Genomic DNA, 17947 nt, shown 5'->3' on the forward strand with positions numbered 1-17947 from the left:
GGCGTCTGCTTCAACGGTCTCCAGGTCCCCTGAGAGCAAGACGTGGGCAGAGCACACACTTAAGGACATAAAAATAAAGGCCCTTGTCTCCCTAATAGATAGAGCGTCTATAAACCAATAAGAAAAACATACCAGAGAAAGAAACGCTCGATGGCCTTTAAAATACATAAAAAGATGCTCCACTTTGCTCATAAAAGAAACGTTCAGTGAAATCACACTTAGATACTATTTTTCACCCACCCGATCGGCAAAATTCAAAAGTTAGAGAACACCCTCTATTGGCAAGACCGTGGGAAGCTCAGATTCTTGTACATTGTTTGTGGGAATGTAAATTGGTTCAACCCACCCCCGTGGAGGCCAATTTGGGCAGTATCTGTCTAATTACAAATGCATACACTCTCTAAGCCATTCCACTCCCAGCAATTTATGTTACAGACATTGGCACACACGTAAAATGATATTCAAGATTCAAGTGATGGTATTAATTTGCAGCATTGTATGTAAGCATAGAAGACTGAATCAAACCATCTAAAAATTTTTTTTAATACTTATTTTTGAGAGAGAGAGAGAGAGAGAAAGAGAGAGACAGAGTGTGAGTGGGGGAGGGGCAGAGAGAGAGGGAGACACAGAATCCGAAGCAGGCTCCAGGCTCCTGCCATCAGCACAGAGCCCGACTCCGGGCTCGAACTCATGAACTGTGAGATCACGGCCTGAGCCAAAGTCGAGAGTCAGATGCTTAACCGACTGAGCCACCCAGGTGCCCCTGTGGTTGAACATTTAGATGCGTCTCAGTCTTGGGGTGCCTGGGTGGCTCAGTCGGTTAAGCATCTGACTCTTGACTTTGGCTCAGATCATGATCTCACAGTTCGTGGGACTGAGCCCCACATCAGGCTCTGCACTGGGATCGTGCTTGGGATTCTCTCTTTCCTCTCTGCCCCCTCCCTCTCTCAAAATAAATAAACTGTAAGAAAAGGAATTTAAAAAAATGTTCAACCACAGGGGATGGGTTGAATAAGTTGTAATTGCCACCCGGTGGAATATTACCCAGCTGTCAAAAGTGATGCAGGAGGGGACAGGAGCGACAGTGGCCACATAGGAACCTTTGAAAACTCACGCCTTCGTAGAAGCAATGGAAAAAAACGATCAGAATCAATTTTTTCAGAACTCAGGAAATTAATCAGAGGCCTGCAGCAACCTGGGGAAATGTTTATTCCAGAAAAATGAAGACTCTCGGTAGGGACAGTATCCCATGGGGTCTTACCCGCCCATCCCGTGTCTCACTCTGCAGCGAAGCACCTGCCAAAGGCCCCACCCCCTTACACCATCACGGTGGGGTTCAGGGCTTCAACACATGAATTTGGGGGTGGATACAAGCATTCAGACCATGGCACTGTATGGTTCCACTTCTAGGAGGTCCCAGGAGTAGTCAAATTACAGAGACGAAGAGTAGAAAACCTGGCTGGATGTCTCTGAAGGAGTTCCTCAAAGCCCACCAAGGCTTTGTGAACTGTTCCCCACCACCCAGACCCGGCAGTGGGCGGGGTGGGGGTGGGGGTGGGGGTGGCTCCTGTCCAGTCCGGGTGTGTCTGAACTGCCCATGCTGTCTCTGGCCAGCTCCAGGGACCCTGGATCCGACCTCACATTGGGTGGCCCACTCCCCACCAAGACCCCTCCACTGATGGCCGGTGTGTACTTGGGTTTTGCTCTGCACAAACCTACCCTGATCGTTTTATCACAGCTCGTGTAGTATCCGGCGATCTGCCCTCGGGTCCATACACCGTGAACAACCTTCTGTTTTATCGCACAGAGACGCGATCTGTTCTCGTTAAGGGCTCCGTACTACGTTTTTAACAAAATTATATCTGTTTGCTTTGTTCTCCTGTGTGTGTTTTGTTTTGTTTACATCTCAGAATTGAGTTCATCCATGACCATTATAGAAAATCTGGAAAAGGACGGAAAAGAATTAAAAGGAAAAAATAAAGTCACCAGAAATCCTTCCCTTTGGCGGACACGGGGGCGGCGGTTCCTCTTTGCCTTGGCCGGCGGCCCTGCGCGCCCAAGGATGGGTGGGAGGGAGACGGGCGGGGGGGAGGTCCTTGCCGGCTGCTAACACTGTGGTCAAGGCCCACAAACTTAACGGCTCCATCAGTCTGACCCAAACCTCACTGGCTAAAATCCAGATGTTGCCAGGGGCTGGCTCCTCCCCGAGGCCCTAGGGGTGAACCCGTGTCCTTGGCTTTCCAGCGCGTGGAGGCCACACGGTTCCCGGTCCCTTCCTCCAGCCACAAGGAAAGTTCTCCCTCCTCTGCTTGCTAGGACCCTTGTGATTATGCGGGGCTAGTCTGTCCGTGTAACCAGTCCGCTGATTTGGGTGAACTTACCTGCCCTTTGCCACGTGACCTAACATGGTCGCGGGACCTGGGGCTGCGGGCATGGACATCTTTGGGGGGGGCGTTAGGCCACCTCCACAGACGGCCTGGCGGGACGCACAGCCGGGCCCCAGGTCCAGGCCTGTGTAGGCGGTCAGTGGGAGAGAGGGACCCGGGGCTCTGGCCGCTCCCCTGGACGCAAAAGCAAACTTGGGGGCTGTGGGGAGTCACCATTCGGTAGGATTTACATCATCTGACACCTATCAATTTTTCTTTACCCGCGTTTGCTCCCTTATATGCCTTAATCATCGACGTCCTGAGTCACTAGTACATTTGGAATCGGGACACTTGGCAACTGGGAGGTGACCTCCGAGTTCTGAAGCCACGGGCTGACACGCGGGCCGGATCGTGCTGTGGAAAGATGCTCAGCCCACGCCCGAAACACAGCTCTGTTTCCACAACCCCCTGAGGCTCCTCCCAGCCTTAAAAAATTCATATGTAGAGGGGCGCCTGGGTGGCGCAGTCGGTTAAGCGTCCGACTTCAGCCAGGTCACGATCTCGCGGTCCGTGAGTTCGAGCCCCGCGTCGGGCTCTGGGCCGATGGCTCGGAGCCTGGAGCCTGTTTCCGATTCTGTGTCTCCCTCTCTCTCTGCCCCTCCCCCGTTCATGCTCTGTCTCTCTCTGTCCCAAAAATAAATAAAAAACGTTGAAAAAAAAAAATTTAAAAAAAAAAAAAATTCATATGTAGACCCAGAAATTCCACTAACGAGAGTCTCTCCTAAGGAAAGAATTCTAAATATAGAAGAACGCTCTAGCACGAGGGTATCAGAGCAGCATTCCCTGGAAAAGTGGCTAATTAGAGACAACCTAATTGTCCAACGACGGGGGACCAGCAGTGTCCACGTGATGGCAAACCGTACTGTTAGACGGATGGGTCTGGAAGGACAGAAGATGCCTTTATCGTTGCAGGTGCACAGCAAAACCCTACATTGGACGATCACAGTCTGAGAACGTTTTTTAAAAGCACAGGACGAGGACTCCAAGGACATGAACTAAAATATCGACAGAGGTTCTCTCCGGCTCCTAAGAATATGGGTCATTTCTTTTCCCCTTCTGCTTCTCTGAATTTTCCAAATTTTCTGGGCTCGATAGACGCAAGAGGAGAGTGGAACTGAACTGGTCATGCTAAGTAATTGGGGTGTGAAACGAATCCGGCCCTCGAGCAGGTGTGTGAGTGTGCGTCCCCGTTACAGTAGTGCGAGGGTGTGAACGAACAGGAGTGTGTAAGAGTGTGGGTGCCGGCGTGCACACCATGAAATTCGGTGTGGAGGTGGGAGCGACCATGGGCGAGCGAGCCGGTGCGAGGTGTGTCGGCGCGGGTGTGTGAGTGGAGGTGTGAACTGGCACGGGTGCCGGTGTGAACACTTGGGTGTGTGACGGCTGGGGGGTTGCAAAGGCACGTACGCGAGGCAACGTGTGTGGGAACACGCGTGCGCGCGTGTCAGCGGCTGGGTGTGAGCTACGACGTAGGAGGGTATTTGCGTGTGAGTGGCCACGTGTGGGTGTGAGGGTGGATCCGCGCTCGCGCTTGTAAGGGGGCGTGAATGGGTGAGAGAGGGTGGGGCCGGGGTGTGTGCGGCGTGAGTGTGAGCGAGGGCAGCAATCCGCGGGTCCAGGGGTTCCAAGCCTGCACCCCTCTTGCGGGCCTTCCACCTCCTTCCTCACCGGGGTGGGTGGTCGTCAGGGCTTCGCCCAGGCCCCGCTCCTGGCTTTGGCCGACTTCCCCAGGCGGCGCTGCGTGTGGCCCCTGCAGCCGGGGGGGGGGGGGGGGGGGACGACAAGGGGCAAAACTCACAATGCGGCAACTTCCCGTGGCTTGGGCCCCAGAGCGGGCGGGCAAGGTCCGAGGGAAAGCACCCTTTCCCTTCCAGCGTGGGGCTCCAGGCAGGCCACGCGAACTCCCAGAAGACCCTCGGCTCTGGAAGGTCAGGGCTCCGCAACGCCTTCTCCCCCCGCCGGGAGAGGCAAACGGGACAACCAACAAATCCTGTGCAAAGCTCTGGGCGGCAATCAAAGCTTATCATTTTTTTTTTTAAGGCTTTTATTTATTTATTTGAGAAATAGAGGGAGTAGGGGAGGGGAAGAGAGAGAGAGAGAGAGAGAGAGAGAGAACATCCCAAGCAGGCTCTGCACCATCAGCACGGAGCCCAACACGGGACTCGATCCCACGAACTGTGAGATCGTGACCTGAGCAGAAATCAAGAGTCAGACGCTTCAACGACTGAGCCCCCCGGCCGCCCCCAAAGCTTGTCATTCTCGCCACCCCTCCCTCCTCCAGCCTCGACTCCTGACGCTTCCAGTGCAAACCCCGTTCACTCAGGGCGTCAGGCTCTTTCATCACCGCCACAAGAACAGCTTCACTTGAGGTCGTTTGGACGGGTTTTTCTGAGGCTCAGCCTGCGGACAGAGGCCAGGCCGCTTCTCACCCCATCAAGCCCGGGCGCGCCCTGGCCTTTCCGGGCCGTGCAGACCTCTTCACGTCTCACTGCCCCCAGCGGCACAGTGCTCCCCACAAACCAGGGGTATCTGCTGAGGAGGCCCCTGGGAAGCAGGCGTCCTCCCAGGCTCGGCGGGTCCCTCCTCCTCCACGGCAACCCTCGAGGCCGGGTGAGGTTGGCCGGGGAAGCCAACGGCCCGGGGGGACAACGGCCCCGCATGCAGGCACCCTCCCCTGACCACGAGGCACTTGCTAAAAACGCCACACTGGGCTCCCGTTCCACACGCTCTGCGAGTGACACCTCCCTCAGCGTGACTCCCACCGGGGGCTGCGACAGCGCGTCCCCTTCCCTTGGATCTGGCGGACCCGTGACCGTCGCAGTGAACGGAGTGTATGGAGGTGACGCTACGGGATGTCCAAGGCTAGGGCACAGCGTCTGGGTTTCCTGAGGACCCGGCCACTGTGCTGTGAGGAAACCCAAGCAGCCCACGTGGAGAGACCACATGGAGAGGCCACACGCAGGCAATCCTGCCACAGGCCCAGCTGAGCTCCCGGTCGACGGCCTGCATCAACCACCGTCACCTAAGAGGCCTCTGGAAGATTCTAGCCGCCGGAAGAGGCTCCGGGCACCAGGGAACTGGGGCAAGGCACCACGCCACGCCCTGTCCAAACACCTGCCCCACGGAAGCCACGAGCATCCCCCAACTGCTCGTCTACACCCTGAGGCTGGCATGGCTTGTCCTACACCAGCAGCGGCATACCGCGTGGTTTCCCGCCCTGGCTCCGCCCCCCACCACTCACCTGTCACCCTAACCACCGGGTCACACGCGTGTCTGAAGCACGGGACGCCGGATTTCTCACTCCTACGCCCACCCGCCCTGGCCTCTCCGCCTCGGCTGGCACCTTCCACCCCGTCCACACTGCAGCCACAGCCCCTTCCCACAGCCCTGGTCTGCTGCCGGATATTTCGGCCTGAAACATGCTGCAAATAAGCCCGTCCCAGAAGCACGAATCCAGTCACTCCTCTGCGGTCCCCAGCGTCCTCAGACTCCCAGAGCCGGGGGCTGGGGGACAGAGTCTCAGTGTGGGAAGATGGAAAGTTCTGGAGCGGGATGGTGGTGACGGCTGCACAGAAGTGTGAATGTGCTCAGTGCCCCTGAACTGGACACTTAGAAATGGTTAAGGCAGTGATTTTGTTATATATATACTTTACCACAATTAAAAATACATATACAGGGGCACTTGGGTGGCTCAGTCGGTTAAGCCTCTGACTTCGGCTCAGGTCACGATCTTACCATTTGTAAGTCTGAGCCCCGCATCAGGCTCTGTGCTGACGGCTCGGAGCCGGGAGCCTGCTTCGGATTCTGTGTCTCCCTCTCTCTCTCTGCCCCTCCCTTGATCACGCTCTCTCTCTCAAAAATAAACACTAAAAAAACTTTTTAAAAAAGATAAGGAAACACATTTTTAAAAGTTAAAACATACACATACACACACACACCCCCGTATATAATATAAACAAAATGGACACGGTCCCCACGGCCCCTGGATAACACCTATGGCAGACAGTCACCAGGCACTGCCAGAGCTCAAGCTGCCACTGGGGAGCAGAGAGCGGCTTCAGGCCACGCCGTGTCCCTGCGTCCTGCCTGCCCGGCCACCTCCCTCCCCAGCACACGTGAACTGACCCAGCAGCTTCCTCCGGGGAGCCCCGGGCAGCCTCCGGATCCTCCGCCGGGTCTCACGTGTCCGTCGCGGTCACCCCAACGTCAGAACAGCCGTGGGTGATTGGTGCCCCCCACCCCCCGGGGGTGGGGAGGGTCGCAGGGGAAAGGTCAGGGAGGGTCCCTCCCGGAAGGACTGCATGGCCACCCGTCTTTCGAAATCAAGTCCACTTTATTTGAAACTTTTCACATGCCACAAGTTTACATGAAAATACCCATTCAAAATGTCATTTGGACACAAAATTCAGGAGTGGGCATCACCAGACGGATAAGGAGGTCTGTGTGGAAAGGCAGGTGACACATATTTGGTCACTTAGCACCTGGTCACCACATACCGTGAGACCCCCTGCCAGCTCCCCCCACACCCCCTTGGAAACGTGCCAAGCTCAACGGCTCCGGGTCGGCTGCGCGGGGACAGGCAGTGGTCGGCCGGCAGAGGGGCGGCTGGTGCCAGCGCTGGAGACCCCACCTGCGCCACGGTGTCACGTGGCCTCTCACCTCCTCGTACCGTGGCCCCCCCACCCACCCGCTCCAGTGAGCAGAGCAGACACGCCTCCAGTTCACACTGTTAGGACTCCACGGGAAACTATTCCCTCGTCGGGTCTGGCAGCTTCTGGCGCAGACTGAGCCTCCCAGGTGGTGAGTTTGGCTCCCTGACCTCACAGCGACAAGCAGCCCCGGGTCCCCCACGTTCCCCATCTGGCTGGCCCGGAGAGGACCCTGTGACGTCAACGCAACGCCCCACACTCCCGTGGTTTCTGGAAGAGTTCCAGAAAGCAGACATTCAGGTGACACCACCCGGCCTGTATCCGAGACCTTAGACATTTACGTGCCCCGTGAGAATTCTGCGCCCCCGACGCGGAGAAGACAGGCGAGCACCGCACGGGCACCGAGCCCCTGCCACGTGATCCCGTCCCCTCCTGCCCAAGCAGGGAAGGAGGTTCAGGGCCAAGGCCACGAGAACTTCGGGCGCCCGTCCTCCTTCCACATCTCCATTGCCTCAGGTTTTCTGGCCCGAACCGCCGAAATCTCCCACCGTCGGCCTCACCGATTTCTCAGGTCATGGTATTTCTTCTTACAAAGTCTTAGCGATTCTCAAACCTCCAAGGAGCAAATAACAAGGGCAAGAGGAAGCAGGAGGCTGCCCGCTGCCCCAGGGCCACTCAGAGGTCGTGAGGGTGGGTCCACAGGGCAGGGTCCCTGTCCTGCAAGGTGGGGAGAGGTCACGGGGTCACTGCCTTCTGGGCACAGACTCCGGGAGGGCCGCTGGCATGATCAGGATGGCACGTGCTGGTTTCAGACCCTCGTGGGCCCATAGACATCCGGGTCCTCCGGCTCCTGCGGCCCTGCTCCCCTGGGCCCGCTCTCCTGGCCAGAACCCGCTACGTTCGTCCTCCCGTCCGATGGCCCACTGCCGGGGGTCCCCGTGCCGAGGTGGTTGAGGGGGCATTGCCCCCAACACCCAGCCTTGCAGAGCCACCCGAGGTGCATGGGGCATCGTCCAGGTCCCATCCTGGGCCACACCCTCCAGCCTGGTGGACACGTGGGCCCAGACCCGTGAATCGTCGGGTCCTCAGAAGGGTAGCTGCCAGGCAGGGATAAGGTCTGCCCCCCAGTCATTTGACAGAGTGAAGAGTCCCCAGTCCAGCCTCCTTGGGCTCGGAAATGAAAATACTCGCACGTGACAATGAAAAGCCAATGGCAGGGAAGGGAGCCTGCGGGCCTCTGCTCTCCTGGCGCTCCGGATGCCTCGCCCCGCCCCCCCCCCACCCCCGGAGCACCTTCAGACGCTCCGGCCAGGGGCTTCGGTGGCGTGGCAGCGAAGTCAGGGCCCGGGGAGCAGCACAGCCGGGAGAGGAGCGAGAGGAGTGAGCCGCCGGGTCCAGGGGCCAGCTGGGCCCAGGAGGGAGGAGCGGCCGTGGGAGGGCAAGGGGGCTTCTGTTTCAACAGGGATAAATGCCCCGGTCTCTCCTCCCTCACTGTCATTCCCACCTTGTCCCCGGGCCGCTTTCTCTCCCTCTCACACCCACACACACTCACGCGCACACGCGCACACACGCACACTCGGTCACATGCAGAGGCGAGCACACGGAAGGCGACACTCACGTGTGTGCGCACAGATGGACACGTGTGCACATGCACACGCAGCCACCAGTGCTGACCAGGCCCCTCTCGGCAGGCAGCATATGGTCCGCACTTAACAGCCCAGTTCTGCCAAGTGGGGACCATTAGGGTGGGTTCTTTTCCCAGCATAAAATGCTGCAGAATATAAATTGCAATTAACGCTGCTGCCAAAATGGCACTTAGCGCGAACAAGCACATTATTAACATCTGGCGGATCCTGTCTCGGGTGTCGAAGCGGCGGAAATTCTCGCCCTAAGTAGAAGAACGGCTACGGGGGACACGAACAATACGAGGTCTACCGCTTGGGGGCCGTTTTCCACGGCAGCTCTTGCCCCGGCCTCCGCTGAACGGCCCCTCCCAGCCTGTCGGTGGGCGTAGGCGATGCCGCCGGTGGAAACTGCTTGCTCAGGAGAACGGCCGTCCAGGCCAGCGCGTGAACACACGATCGCAGCCTCTGGACAAAGCGCGTTCTCCAGCCTGAGCCCAGGTTGCTCTGAAGGAGACCAGGGCACCCAGGGCCACCCAGGGCCCTGGGCCACCTCCCTCCCGGGTCACACCTCCCTAGCGGTCAGGCCTCGACCAGACACACTCCTGCACTGAGCACGAGAAGTCACTGCCTGCACTGACCACGCTTGCCTGCGGGTCTCTGGGCGCCGCCTGAAAGAAATGTCCCCAAACTGGGGAGGGGAGGTGCTCCCACCAACTCTCAGACCCTCATCTACGGCCACGTGGCCCCCTAGGGACCTCAGCCCTGTCTCTCCGGGGCCCAGGGCAGTCTGTGCCTCAGCCTGCAAGGCCAGGCATGGCTCTCAGACTGCATCGGGACCTCCAAGGTGAAGGCTGCAGGGCATTCATCTGCGGACAGCCTGCAGACCAGTCCCTCTGGCCAGGCTGCAGACAACTGCCAGCTGCAGCCTGGGGCAAGGAAAGGGCGTGCAAACCACCCCCCTCCAGCCATGCAGACCCCATCCACTCAGACAGGGGAGGGGAGAGCAACCGAAGTTGCTGGGATGGGCAGAGGCTGTGGACGGACCGTTTCTCCCAGGGCCCTGACCCCAGGCCTGCTTGATTCGTGCAGCTGCTGTCTGCCCCCCCACAGCCCCTCCGCCCGGCGGGGTCGGGGGCTGCTGAACCGTTTGCCCCTCACGAATCCAGGGAAGGAAAAGGCGAATGAAAAGCCCCGGGACCTGGTCTTCTAGTAGATTGACTGTAGGACACGCTACACAGAACGGGAGAGTGGGGGAGACCGTCACCACAGAAACCAAGCGGGAAGATGGCCGGGCTGGGGGCCGGAAAGCAGATGCCAGCCAGGATGGGCCCCGGCAGCATGAGCAGGGCCCGGTGGGTTCTGTGGCCCTGGCCCAGAGCACAAGGCCGCCTCCACACACTGGCCTGCCCCTGGCTGGCTGGAAGGTGCCCGGCATCCCCCCCAAGTCTCCAGGAGCATCGCCAAGGGCAGTGGGGCCGGACTCTCTGGGTGGAAGGAAACCAGCCGTAGCCCGTCAGAAGCTCCCGGATGAGGGGCTGACGGCTCCGGGGGAGTCTTGCAGTCGAGAAGGCAGAGGCAGTGGGCTCCACACAGGGAGCGAGGCCCTGGACGCTGGGCAGTCGCTCCCCACTTTTGGAATAGCTGCACTGAATTTTTTAAAGTGCTAAATAAAGCTATATGAAATGGGGTAATTTGATCCCTCCTCTGGCCTTAAATGTCCTTCCTAACTTTTAATATTTCAGGTTGCTTTAATGAAGTCAGGTGTATCTGTACTTTCCCAGAAACACGGGGCTTCAAGGGGGCTGCAGGTTTTAAAGCCGAACGTCATGACGGCCGTACGGCGGGCCAGACCCCAGGCCGTACCCCACAATCCCAGCCCCGGGGGGGGCCCTGCCCAGCCAGCGGCCCTGAACTTGGCTGACGCTGTCTGCCTGGAAACATACTGGGGACGTTACTGGGTTAAAACGTGTCTTACTGGGAAAAAGCAGCCCAAACGTGCAGCCACAAAACCTGTGAGCTCCCAGCTGGCCTGAGGGAAGGAGAGCGCGGTTACCGGCAGCGTCGTCGTGTCACGGGGTAAGCCGAGTCACCCTCACAGGCCCCCGCGCCGTCACCGCAGCACTGGGCCCTCGCCACCCCTCCACAGAGCCCGACGGCAAGTGGCCAGGAACACACACACAGACGGACACTCTGGAGGGCTGAAGTAGCAGTGGGGGCAGCCCTGGGGGCCTCATCAGGGCCCCCAGGAGCCGGCGCCCCGTGATGGACGCGGATCTCAGGTCAACACCCACGTGGGGCCCTGCAGGTCGCCCCGACAGCCGGTTCTTCCTTCTCATCCTCCTCACGGATCAGAACCCACGATTCAGTGAGGGCCAAGAGAAAGCGAGAGGAAGCCCCGGGGGGGGCCTGGGGGTGGTGGGTGCACAGGACGGCTGGGCGGAGGGGGCTTTCTTCATCTTGTGACCCAACAGGCCCTGGCGTCCGGCAGGGGCAGGCGGTGGGCAGGAGCGGCGAGGCCACGTGCCCACTCGGGGCAGTCCCGCTTCCTGGCCCAGGAGACGGACAGAGGCGACAGCGGCAGGCGAGAGGCTTGGCTGACGGAAGCCGCTCCGGCCAGTGCGAGCTGAACCTGTCACCACCACAAGTTCGGTGGCTCCTCGGCCACTCTGCTTTTAAATAAGGTGATCTCATCCAGGTGCACCATGGGGACGTCCCGGATGACATTGGTCAGGCCCTCGTGGAGCAGAGGGAAGATGACGACATTCAGCGCGGGCCGCTCAGCCTGGAAACTGAACCAGAGGCAAGCCGTTAGCGGGGCCCTGTGGAGGTGGGCGCCGCGGGGGCAAGGCGCAGGGCCGCAGGGGGAAGGCGCAGGGCTGAGCCACCCCACCCACCAGCAGAAATGGGCCTCCGGGAGCAGCGGGGCGGGGGGCAGCCAGAGGGAAAGCCACCGACTTAGGGTGGTGGCATTTCTGTGGGGTTCACAGGAGACACCCAGACACCCATTCTCCTGCCAGGGGAGGGACCAGGAGAGCGGCCTGTCGGAACAGGCCATCGCATTCCTACACAGTGGGGGCTCCTGGGAGCTGCAGAAGCCACGCCTGGCCAGGACAACACCCGCAGGGGGTGGAGAAAGAAACGGCGGCCAAACCTGCCTGCCCACAGGCCACCCTGTGGGCACAGAACCCCCCAAGTCAGATGAGGCGGCCCTCTGCCAGGCCCTGCTGCTGGGAGCCACAAGCCCTCACCTGGTGTCATGACTAAGGGGGGTCGGATTTCCTCCCCCCCTCCCCACCCCACAGAGGGGGCAGTCTGCCCTGCCCACAGCACACAGGAAGCGTCCAACTGCCACGGAAAGTCTCGGGTCACCCTCCCCGGGACCCCGCGTGGACAGCCAGCGGGGTGACCAGCCCCCATCACCCTGGCCGTGGGGCCCCTCCCTCCCTGCTTAGAGCAAAGTCCCTGTTTGTACCCGCCCACTCCGCACAGTGGCCAAGAGACAAAACACAAGTGTGGCTGCAGGAGCCCCAGAAAGGCAACATGCTGGTCCCTACGGAGTGAGACAAAAGACCTCCAGACCCCAGAGCGACTCTGGTTCTGGAAGAAAGGCCCGTCCCACGGGTCTCAAGGGGCAAGAGATGCAAAGGTGCCCACAGGACAGGGAACCTGGGCATCTGGCAAAACAAAGGCAACTCCCCTACAGCCCCAGGACTGCTGAAAGGGACCAGGAAACCGCGGCCCCAGCCCTCCCTGTGGTCCCCAGTGGACACAGTGATGGATTTACGACACATGGAAAGTAAATGCCAGAAAGGTACTCATAAAGCTGGATGCTTTGGCAATAAAGATGCCAAGAAAATGCCTCCCAGTTCCGCGTTCAGTGGCCTACTCGCGGGCAACGGTGTCTGTGACCGTGAACCTCAAGGCAAGTCCTTGCCTGCAAACCCGCCGTGCAACTGACTTGAAACAAAATATCCTCGGATGTGGGATGTGCCTGCAAAGACTCCCCTGCCCGCCAGCCTGCCTTCCCGAGGCAGCGTCACCCCAGGCTCTTCACAAGCTGCTGTCAGGATGCTAACGGGGGATTAATTTCTCACCCAGAGCCAGGACAGGAATGCAGCTGCCTGCCCGGCTTTGCTCCTCGTGCGCAGCCCTGGGGGCGGCTCCGGGTGGCCGCCCAGGTGGCCGGGCCCAGCAGCACTTGGGGCCACACACAGAAGGTCCCCGGGGCCACGGGCAGACGTGCTACCACCACAACTGAACCCCACATCCTTCCCTCTCTCAGTTCACACCTGGACTCACGTGGACTTGGACAGAGCTCCGGGAGCACACCCACAGTCGCGGTCTCTGCAAAGCCCCTCCCTGGGCCTCAAGGGGCCCGTGCTCTCTCAGCCACAGCCTCGGGGCCCCTTCAGGGCATCGCCCCCGCTGGTCAGCCCGGCCTGTGACACCACTGGACATCACACAGCAGGCGGGCCTCGCCCAGAGCGAAGACGTGGTGACAAGTGGGAAGACGGCAATCACTCGCGTCCAAGTGCAGGGCTGGGGCTGCCTTTGCGGGGGGAGGGGGCCCCCACGGGTGAAGGCGAGTCCTTGATAGGGCAGGGGTGGCGGGGGCGGGGGGGGCTTGTGTGATCCGTTCTGCTCCCTGTACCCTGCCACATAACTTACATACGTGCTACAATGTTCTTCTGCATGATGCAAATATAGTTTGAAATTCAAGTAAACAGATCCAGTGAATTAAAACTTCTGGCTACCCGCGTTCAGAAGCCACACTACGGAGGACAGGTCACCCCTCAGAACCTCTCCCCTGCTCAGGGCCAGTTGCGTTGCTAACCATAAAGGCCCAAGGCCGAGCTTCTGGCCCTGAGTCACGGAGGAGGAGAGCCAGCCCCCGGAGGTCAATGGGCTTGCCCCCAGGTGTCACCCTGAGGTACCCTGAGGAGGTCTCCAGTCGCGGTCCTCAGGCCCGGCTACGCCCCGTGCTGTCCTGGGCGGCAACGCCAGCCCGGGACAGGCATCGGGCAGAGCACAAGGCAGGTGCTCTGGCCTTCCAGGAGCTGCACCAGAGGAAACCTCACCGAGGAACAGAGGGACCCACACGCAGAGGCCTGCTCACCTGTCCTAACGCCAGCACCTGTGAGCTCGGCCGCCGGGCTCCCACCAGGAACAGTGACAAGTGAACAAGTGACAGCAGAGGCGGGGAGGGGACCCCACAAGAAGCAGGAGAACCAGGGGTCACCGTGGATGGGGCAGAAAGCCTGCCCTTCCTGGAGGGCCAGAGGACGATGCTTAAGAAAAGGTAAACTATATTTACTCTCCACCATTTAGAGTGGCTGGAAGGAAAGAAAAATTCTACCTGAGGCTGTTGCACACACACCAGGAGTATTTAAACGGCGCCTTCAGCCACCCAAAAGTCTCAGGACCCAAAATGCCTTCTCTGCACGCTCTCGAAGCAGAAGAAATGTTTCACTTCTAAACCACTGCTCTGTTTAAAAAGAAAATATGACAGAAACCGTACAGAAGAGCGCAGAGGCCCGGGCACCGCCTCAGCCGGGCCAGCCGCCCGCCTCGCCACCTCACGTGCGTCTTGCTGTCGTACTGAACGCGCTCGTTCTAGATGCGGCTTAGGGGACACAGCAAAACGTACATGACCATGGGTCAGGTTTGCTGTGCTTGTTCCAGTCCTTGACATCTTCATGTTAAACAAGGACACGGCACGGCCACAGCAGCAGGACCGTGTGCACTCCGGCCTGACGGAGACGGGGCGCCCAGCACGCCGGCGGGCATCGCCCAGGTGCACACACGCAGGGGCCTTTCCTCTTACTACTGTGTTGATAAACGTCAGCTAACGTGGTACAATTATTTCTGCGTTTTGAATTGTTTCCTCAGAATAAATCCCAGACACAGGGCTACTGGGTCAAAATGTATGAATACTTTTACACCTCGAAGGACAAGGCTGTAACAACCTCAGACAGCAGTGAGGGCCACGGTGAGGAGCCCGCGGGCTGACCCACCCACCCTCAGGGGGTCAGGAGAACACTGTTCCGGCACGATCAAGGTGGAGAACAGCTGGGGGCTCCCCGATCAGCTAGGGCACCTTCGTCCCGTGAGCCCACTATGCATCGGCCCGCGGCCCTTTCGGAGAAGCGGACAGAACGGGCCCGGACTCCGTGCTCATCACCAGCACGAGCGGACAACGCGGGGGCTCTGCACAGTGACCATGCTGGAACCGGCTCTGGGCCCGACTCTAGAGTGAGGGAGGGACGCTGGGACCTCACGGCCTGCACGTGCCACGGAGGCAGAGGCGGGAAGGGCTCCTGGAGGGGCAGGCCGGATGCAGCCTGGAGGCGGAACTGGTTCTTTCAGCTTCGAAACAGCCGCCGCCGGGTGTGCTTCTTCGCAGAGAAACTAGAAGCAACATTGAGACTCACAGCTTCTTCCCCCCAAGACGAAGGTCTTCTAGAAAAGCCGAAGCGGGGGGGCGCCTGGGTGGCGCAGCCGGTTAAGCGTCCGACTTCAGCCAGGTCACGATCTCGCGGTCCGTGAGTTCGAGCCCCGCGTCGGGCTCTGGGCTGATGGCTCGGAGCCTGGAGCCTGTTTCCGATTCTGTGTCTCCCTCTCTCTCTGCCCCTCCCCCGTTCATGCTCTGTCTCTCTCTGTCCCAAAAATAAATAAATAAACGTTGAAAAAAAAAAATTTAAAAAAAAAAAAAAAAAAGAAAAGCCGAAGCGGGAAGATAAATCAGAGGAGCCACCCAGACAGTGATAACAGTCCTCAAGAAGCACGAAGACAGGTGGCAAAAGTTAGCGAAACCTGCAACAGGGAGGAGAGAAGGGACTTTTGTCAGAGTCCACAGAAGTGAGACGCTGCTCTAGGGAGCAGTACGGGCGCACTGCCGAGCTCCTGGACGATCCCACAGATGCCCAGCGCCAACCTCGGAGTGGCCCGGGTTCTGCCCGCGGGTCCTCCCCTCACGGCCAGGGAGTACGCCAGGAGAGACTAGACCTTTCCGGTCTCCCGCCCACCAGCCGGGGCAGCCACAGCCCGCTACGGGGTACTGGGCCTCGTCCCGCCACTCGGGTGGCCTGGACAGCGTGGACCACGGGAGATTTTAATCACTGAACCGTCTTCTACACTGATCAGCAGCGTGGGGCTCCAGTCTGGCCCCTGACATGGCTCTCCACCCCCCGCCGGCCGGCGGCTACAGCGGGTCCCACGGCACCTGGCCCAAGGCCTGCCCACCCCCAGATCTAGCCCCTTGGGCCTCCCCCACCAACGGAGCCAGAACTCACCAGCCTTCTAGCTGTGAGGCAAGGCCAAGGGCTCCCCCCGGCTGAGCCCGAGAAGCAAAGCCCTGCTGGCCTGGTCCTTTTCCGGATCACATGCGGACTGGCATTCCAGGTGGGAATGACGAAATCCTCCCAGAAACCTGCCCGGAAACCGTAGTGAGGCAACGCCATTCACGGTGGAGCTCAACCGCCCCTTTACCAGCAATTAAGGCTGCAAAACAGCGCTAATTCTGGATTGTAAAATCCACTTTCAATTCTAACGCTCCCAAGGTTCCCCAGACTTGAACAATTGATCGCTCCATCTGTAAACTTTACTCGTTTCTAAACACGTTTCCAGAACACAAACGCAGACGGAGCCCCGCGGCACAGGGGCGCGGGCCCCGGCAACGGCCAGGAAGGAGCTCACGGGCTCAGGGCAGGGTCGGGGAACGTCCCTCCGGCTCGGGCGGCTAGGAACTTGCAGCGAACCGCCTGCCGACCTCACAGGCCCACATTCCTCGCCAGCACGAGACTCTCCGGGACACCTGGGGGAAGGAATTTCCACACAGGCCTCGCAGGCAGAGACGTGACCCCGTCTCGTGGAATGTCCGACCTGAGGCGCAGAGGCTCGGTGGGGGGGTGGGGGTTGGGGTGGGCGGAGGACATCGCCTGCCCCTGCCCGGGGTCGGGGTTCCCGACATTCCTGAAAAAGAAGGCTGCCCCACTCCGGCTCGAGACCCCTCAGGATGACAAACGACAGAGGTCAGGGACAAGTAAACACACGCGGCCTGGAAAGACCAGGGATGGGCGTGGCCCCCAGGGTACTGGCACCTGGAACGCCACCACCTTCTGGAAAGCACCCGCTGAGTCTCAGAACCAGCACGTCCTCACATCAGACACCTCTAGCAACCTAGCAACCGACAGGAGACGCCTGAGGGCACAAGCCTCTTCTGCCCCGCCGTCTTGCTTCCCTGAGTGCCCCTGCCACGGAGACAGAGCACGTGGGGGATCATGGGAGCAGCAGAGGGCCCCTCACTCTCAGGACGACCGGGACAGTCCCCGACCTCACGGAGCCGGGCTGCCCCATCTGCAGAGCAGAAGGTCCGGCCGCCGCCCGTGTAACACTCACCAGGGCGGGCACAGAGTCGGTGAGACGCTATTTTAGACAGGAAACTCAGCTCAGACAGAAGAGTGACTTGAAGTCACAGAGCGAGTGAGTGAAGAGGCCACAGCGTGAGCCCAGCTGATGGGACCTGAGGGCACAAGGTAGGGCTGAGCTCAGCAGGATGCCACACACACTAAAGCAAGCTGCCGCCACTCTGTGTGGGACACCAAGAGCACTGGAGGGCTGACACGGCCCTCGACCACCCACCGGGGGCCACGAGGCCTCACAGGAAGCTTCCAGGAAGGGCAGAGTCAAAGAAAACCAGAAAAGCTGACAGCCCCCTGGAAGGAGCCCTCCCACCCGGGACGAGGCCAGGGGACAGCGGACAGCAGAGCTGTGGCTTGGTGTGCGGCTCAGACCTGAAGAGTCAAAGGACAGTCCCACCACGGAGGAAGGGCCGCGCTGCCCGGCTTCTCACCAGGCTGACCGGGGCCCAGACAGAGGGGCAGCCGGGAGCTACTAACCTGGCAGGGACAGGACTCCGGGTCTCTAGGAGAGACAGCAAACGGAACCGACAGGCAAGGTGTCTGAGGCCAGGAGGGAATTGGGGGCAAACAGCCGACCCTGTGAAGCCGGGGTGTGCCCATGGTGGGAGGGGGGCGGCAGGCGGGAAAGCTTCGTCCCGCTCCCCGGAGGGGCCCCGAGAGCCCCGGGCCCACACAGGCGTCGCTACCCCACGGTACCGTCCGAGCTCTAAACCCAGACCCGACAATGGGAACACCAGAGGACCCAAATTGGGGGAACGTGCAGAAGAAGCCCCCAAACCCAGAGGGGGGGACGCCACAGAGGTCAGAGAAAGGCCCAAGTGTTTAGC

General features: G+C 59.9%; 1 protein-coding gene across 4 annotated transcripts in view; it reads right to left on the reverse strand.

Annotated features, from left to right (window-relative positions):
- Positions 1 to 17947, reverse strand: part of FBXL18 (F-box and leucine rich repeat protein 18) — a 79060-nt gene that overhangs the window by 27175 nt on the left and 33938 nt on the right. For 2 of the 4 annotated variants that reach the window (XM_058709878.1, XM_058709876.1), the window contains one exon: positions 11329 to 11489. The exons of 1 other annotated variant lie outside the window; for it this stretch is intronic. In XM_058709878.1, the coding sequence (XP_058565861.1) occupies positions 11333 to 11489 (157 nt within the window). In that variant the 3' untranslated portion in view covers positions 11329 to 11332. Of the gene's footprint in view, positions 1 to 1192; positions 1943 to 11328; positions 11490 to 17947 lie in introns of those variants that run through there. One more of the 4 variants, XM_058709877.1, reaches the window with a different exon arrangement.

The sequence above is a fragment of the Neofelis nebulosa genome, chromosome 18 (assembly GCF_028018385.1).
Source record: "Neofelis nebulosa isolate mNeoNeb1 chromosome 18, mNeoNeb1.pri, whole genome shotgun sequence".
NCBI classification, from domain to species: domain Eukaryota; kingdom Metazoa; phylum Chordata; class Mammalia; order Carnivora; family Felidae; genus Neofelis; species Neofelis nebulosa.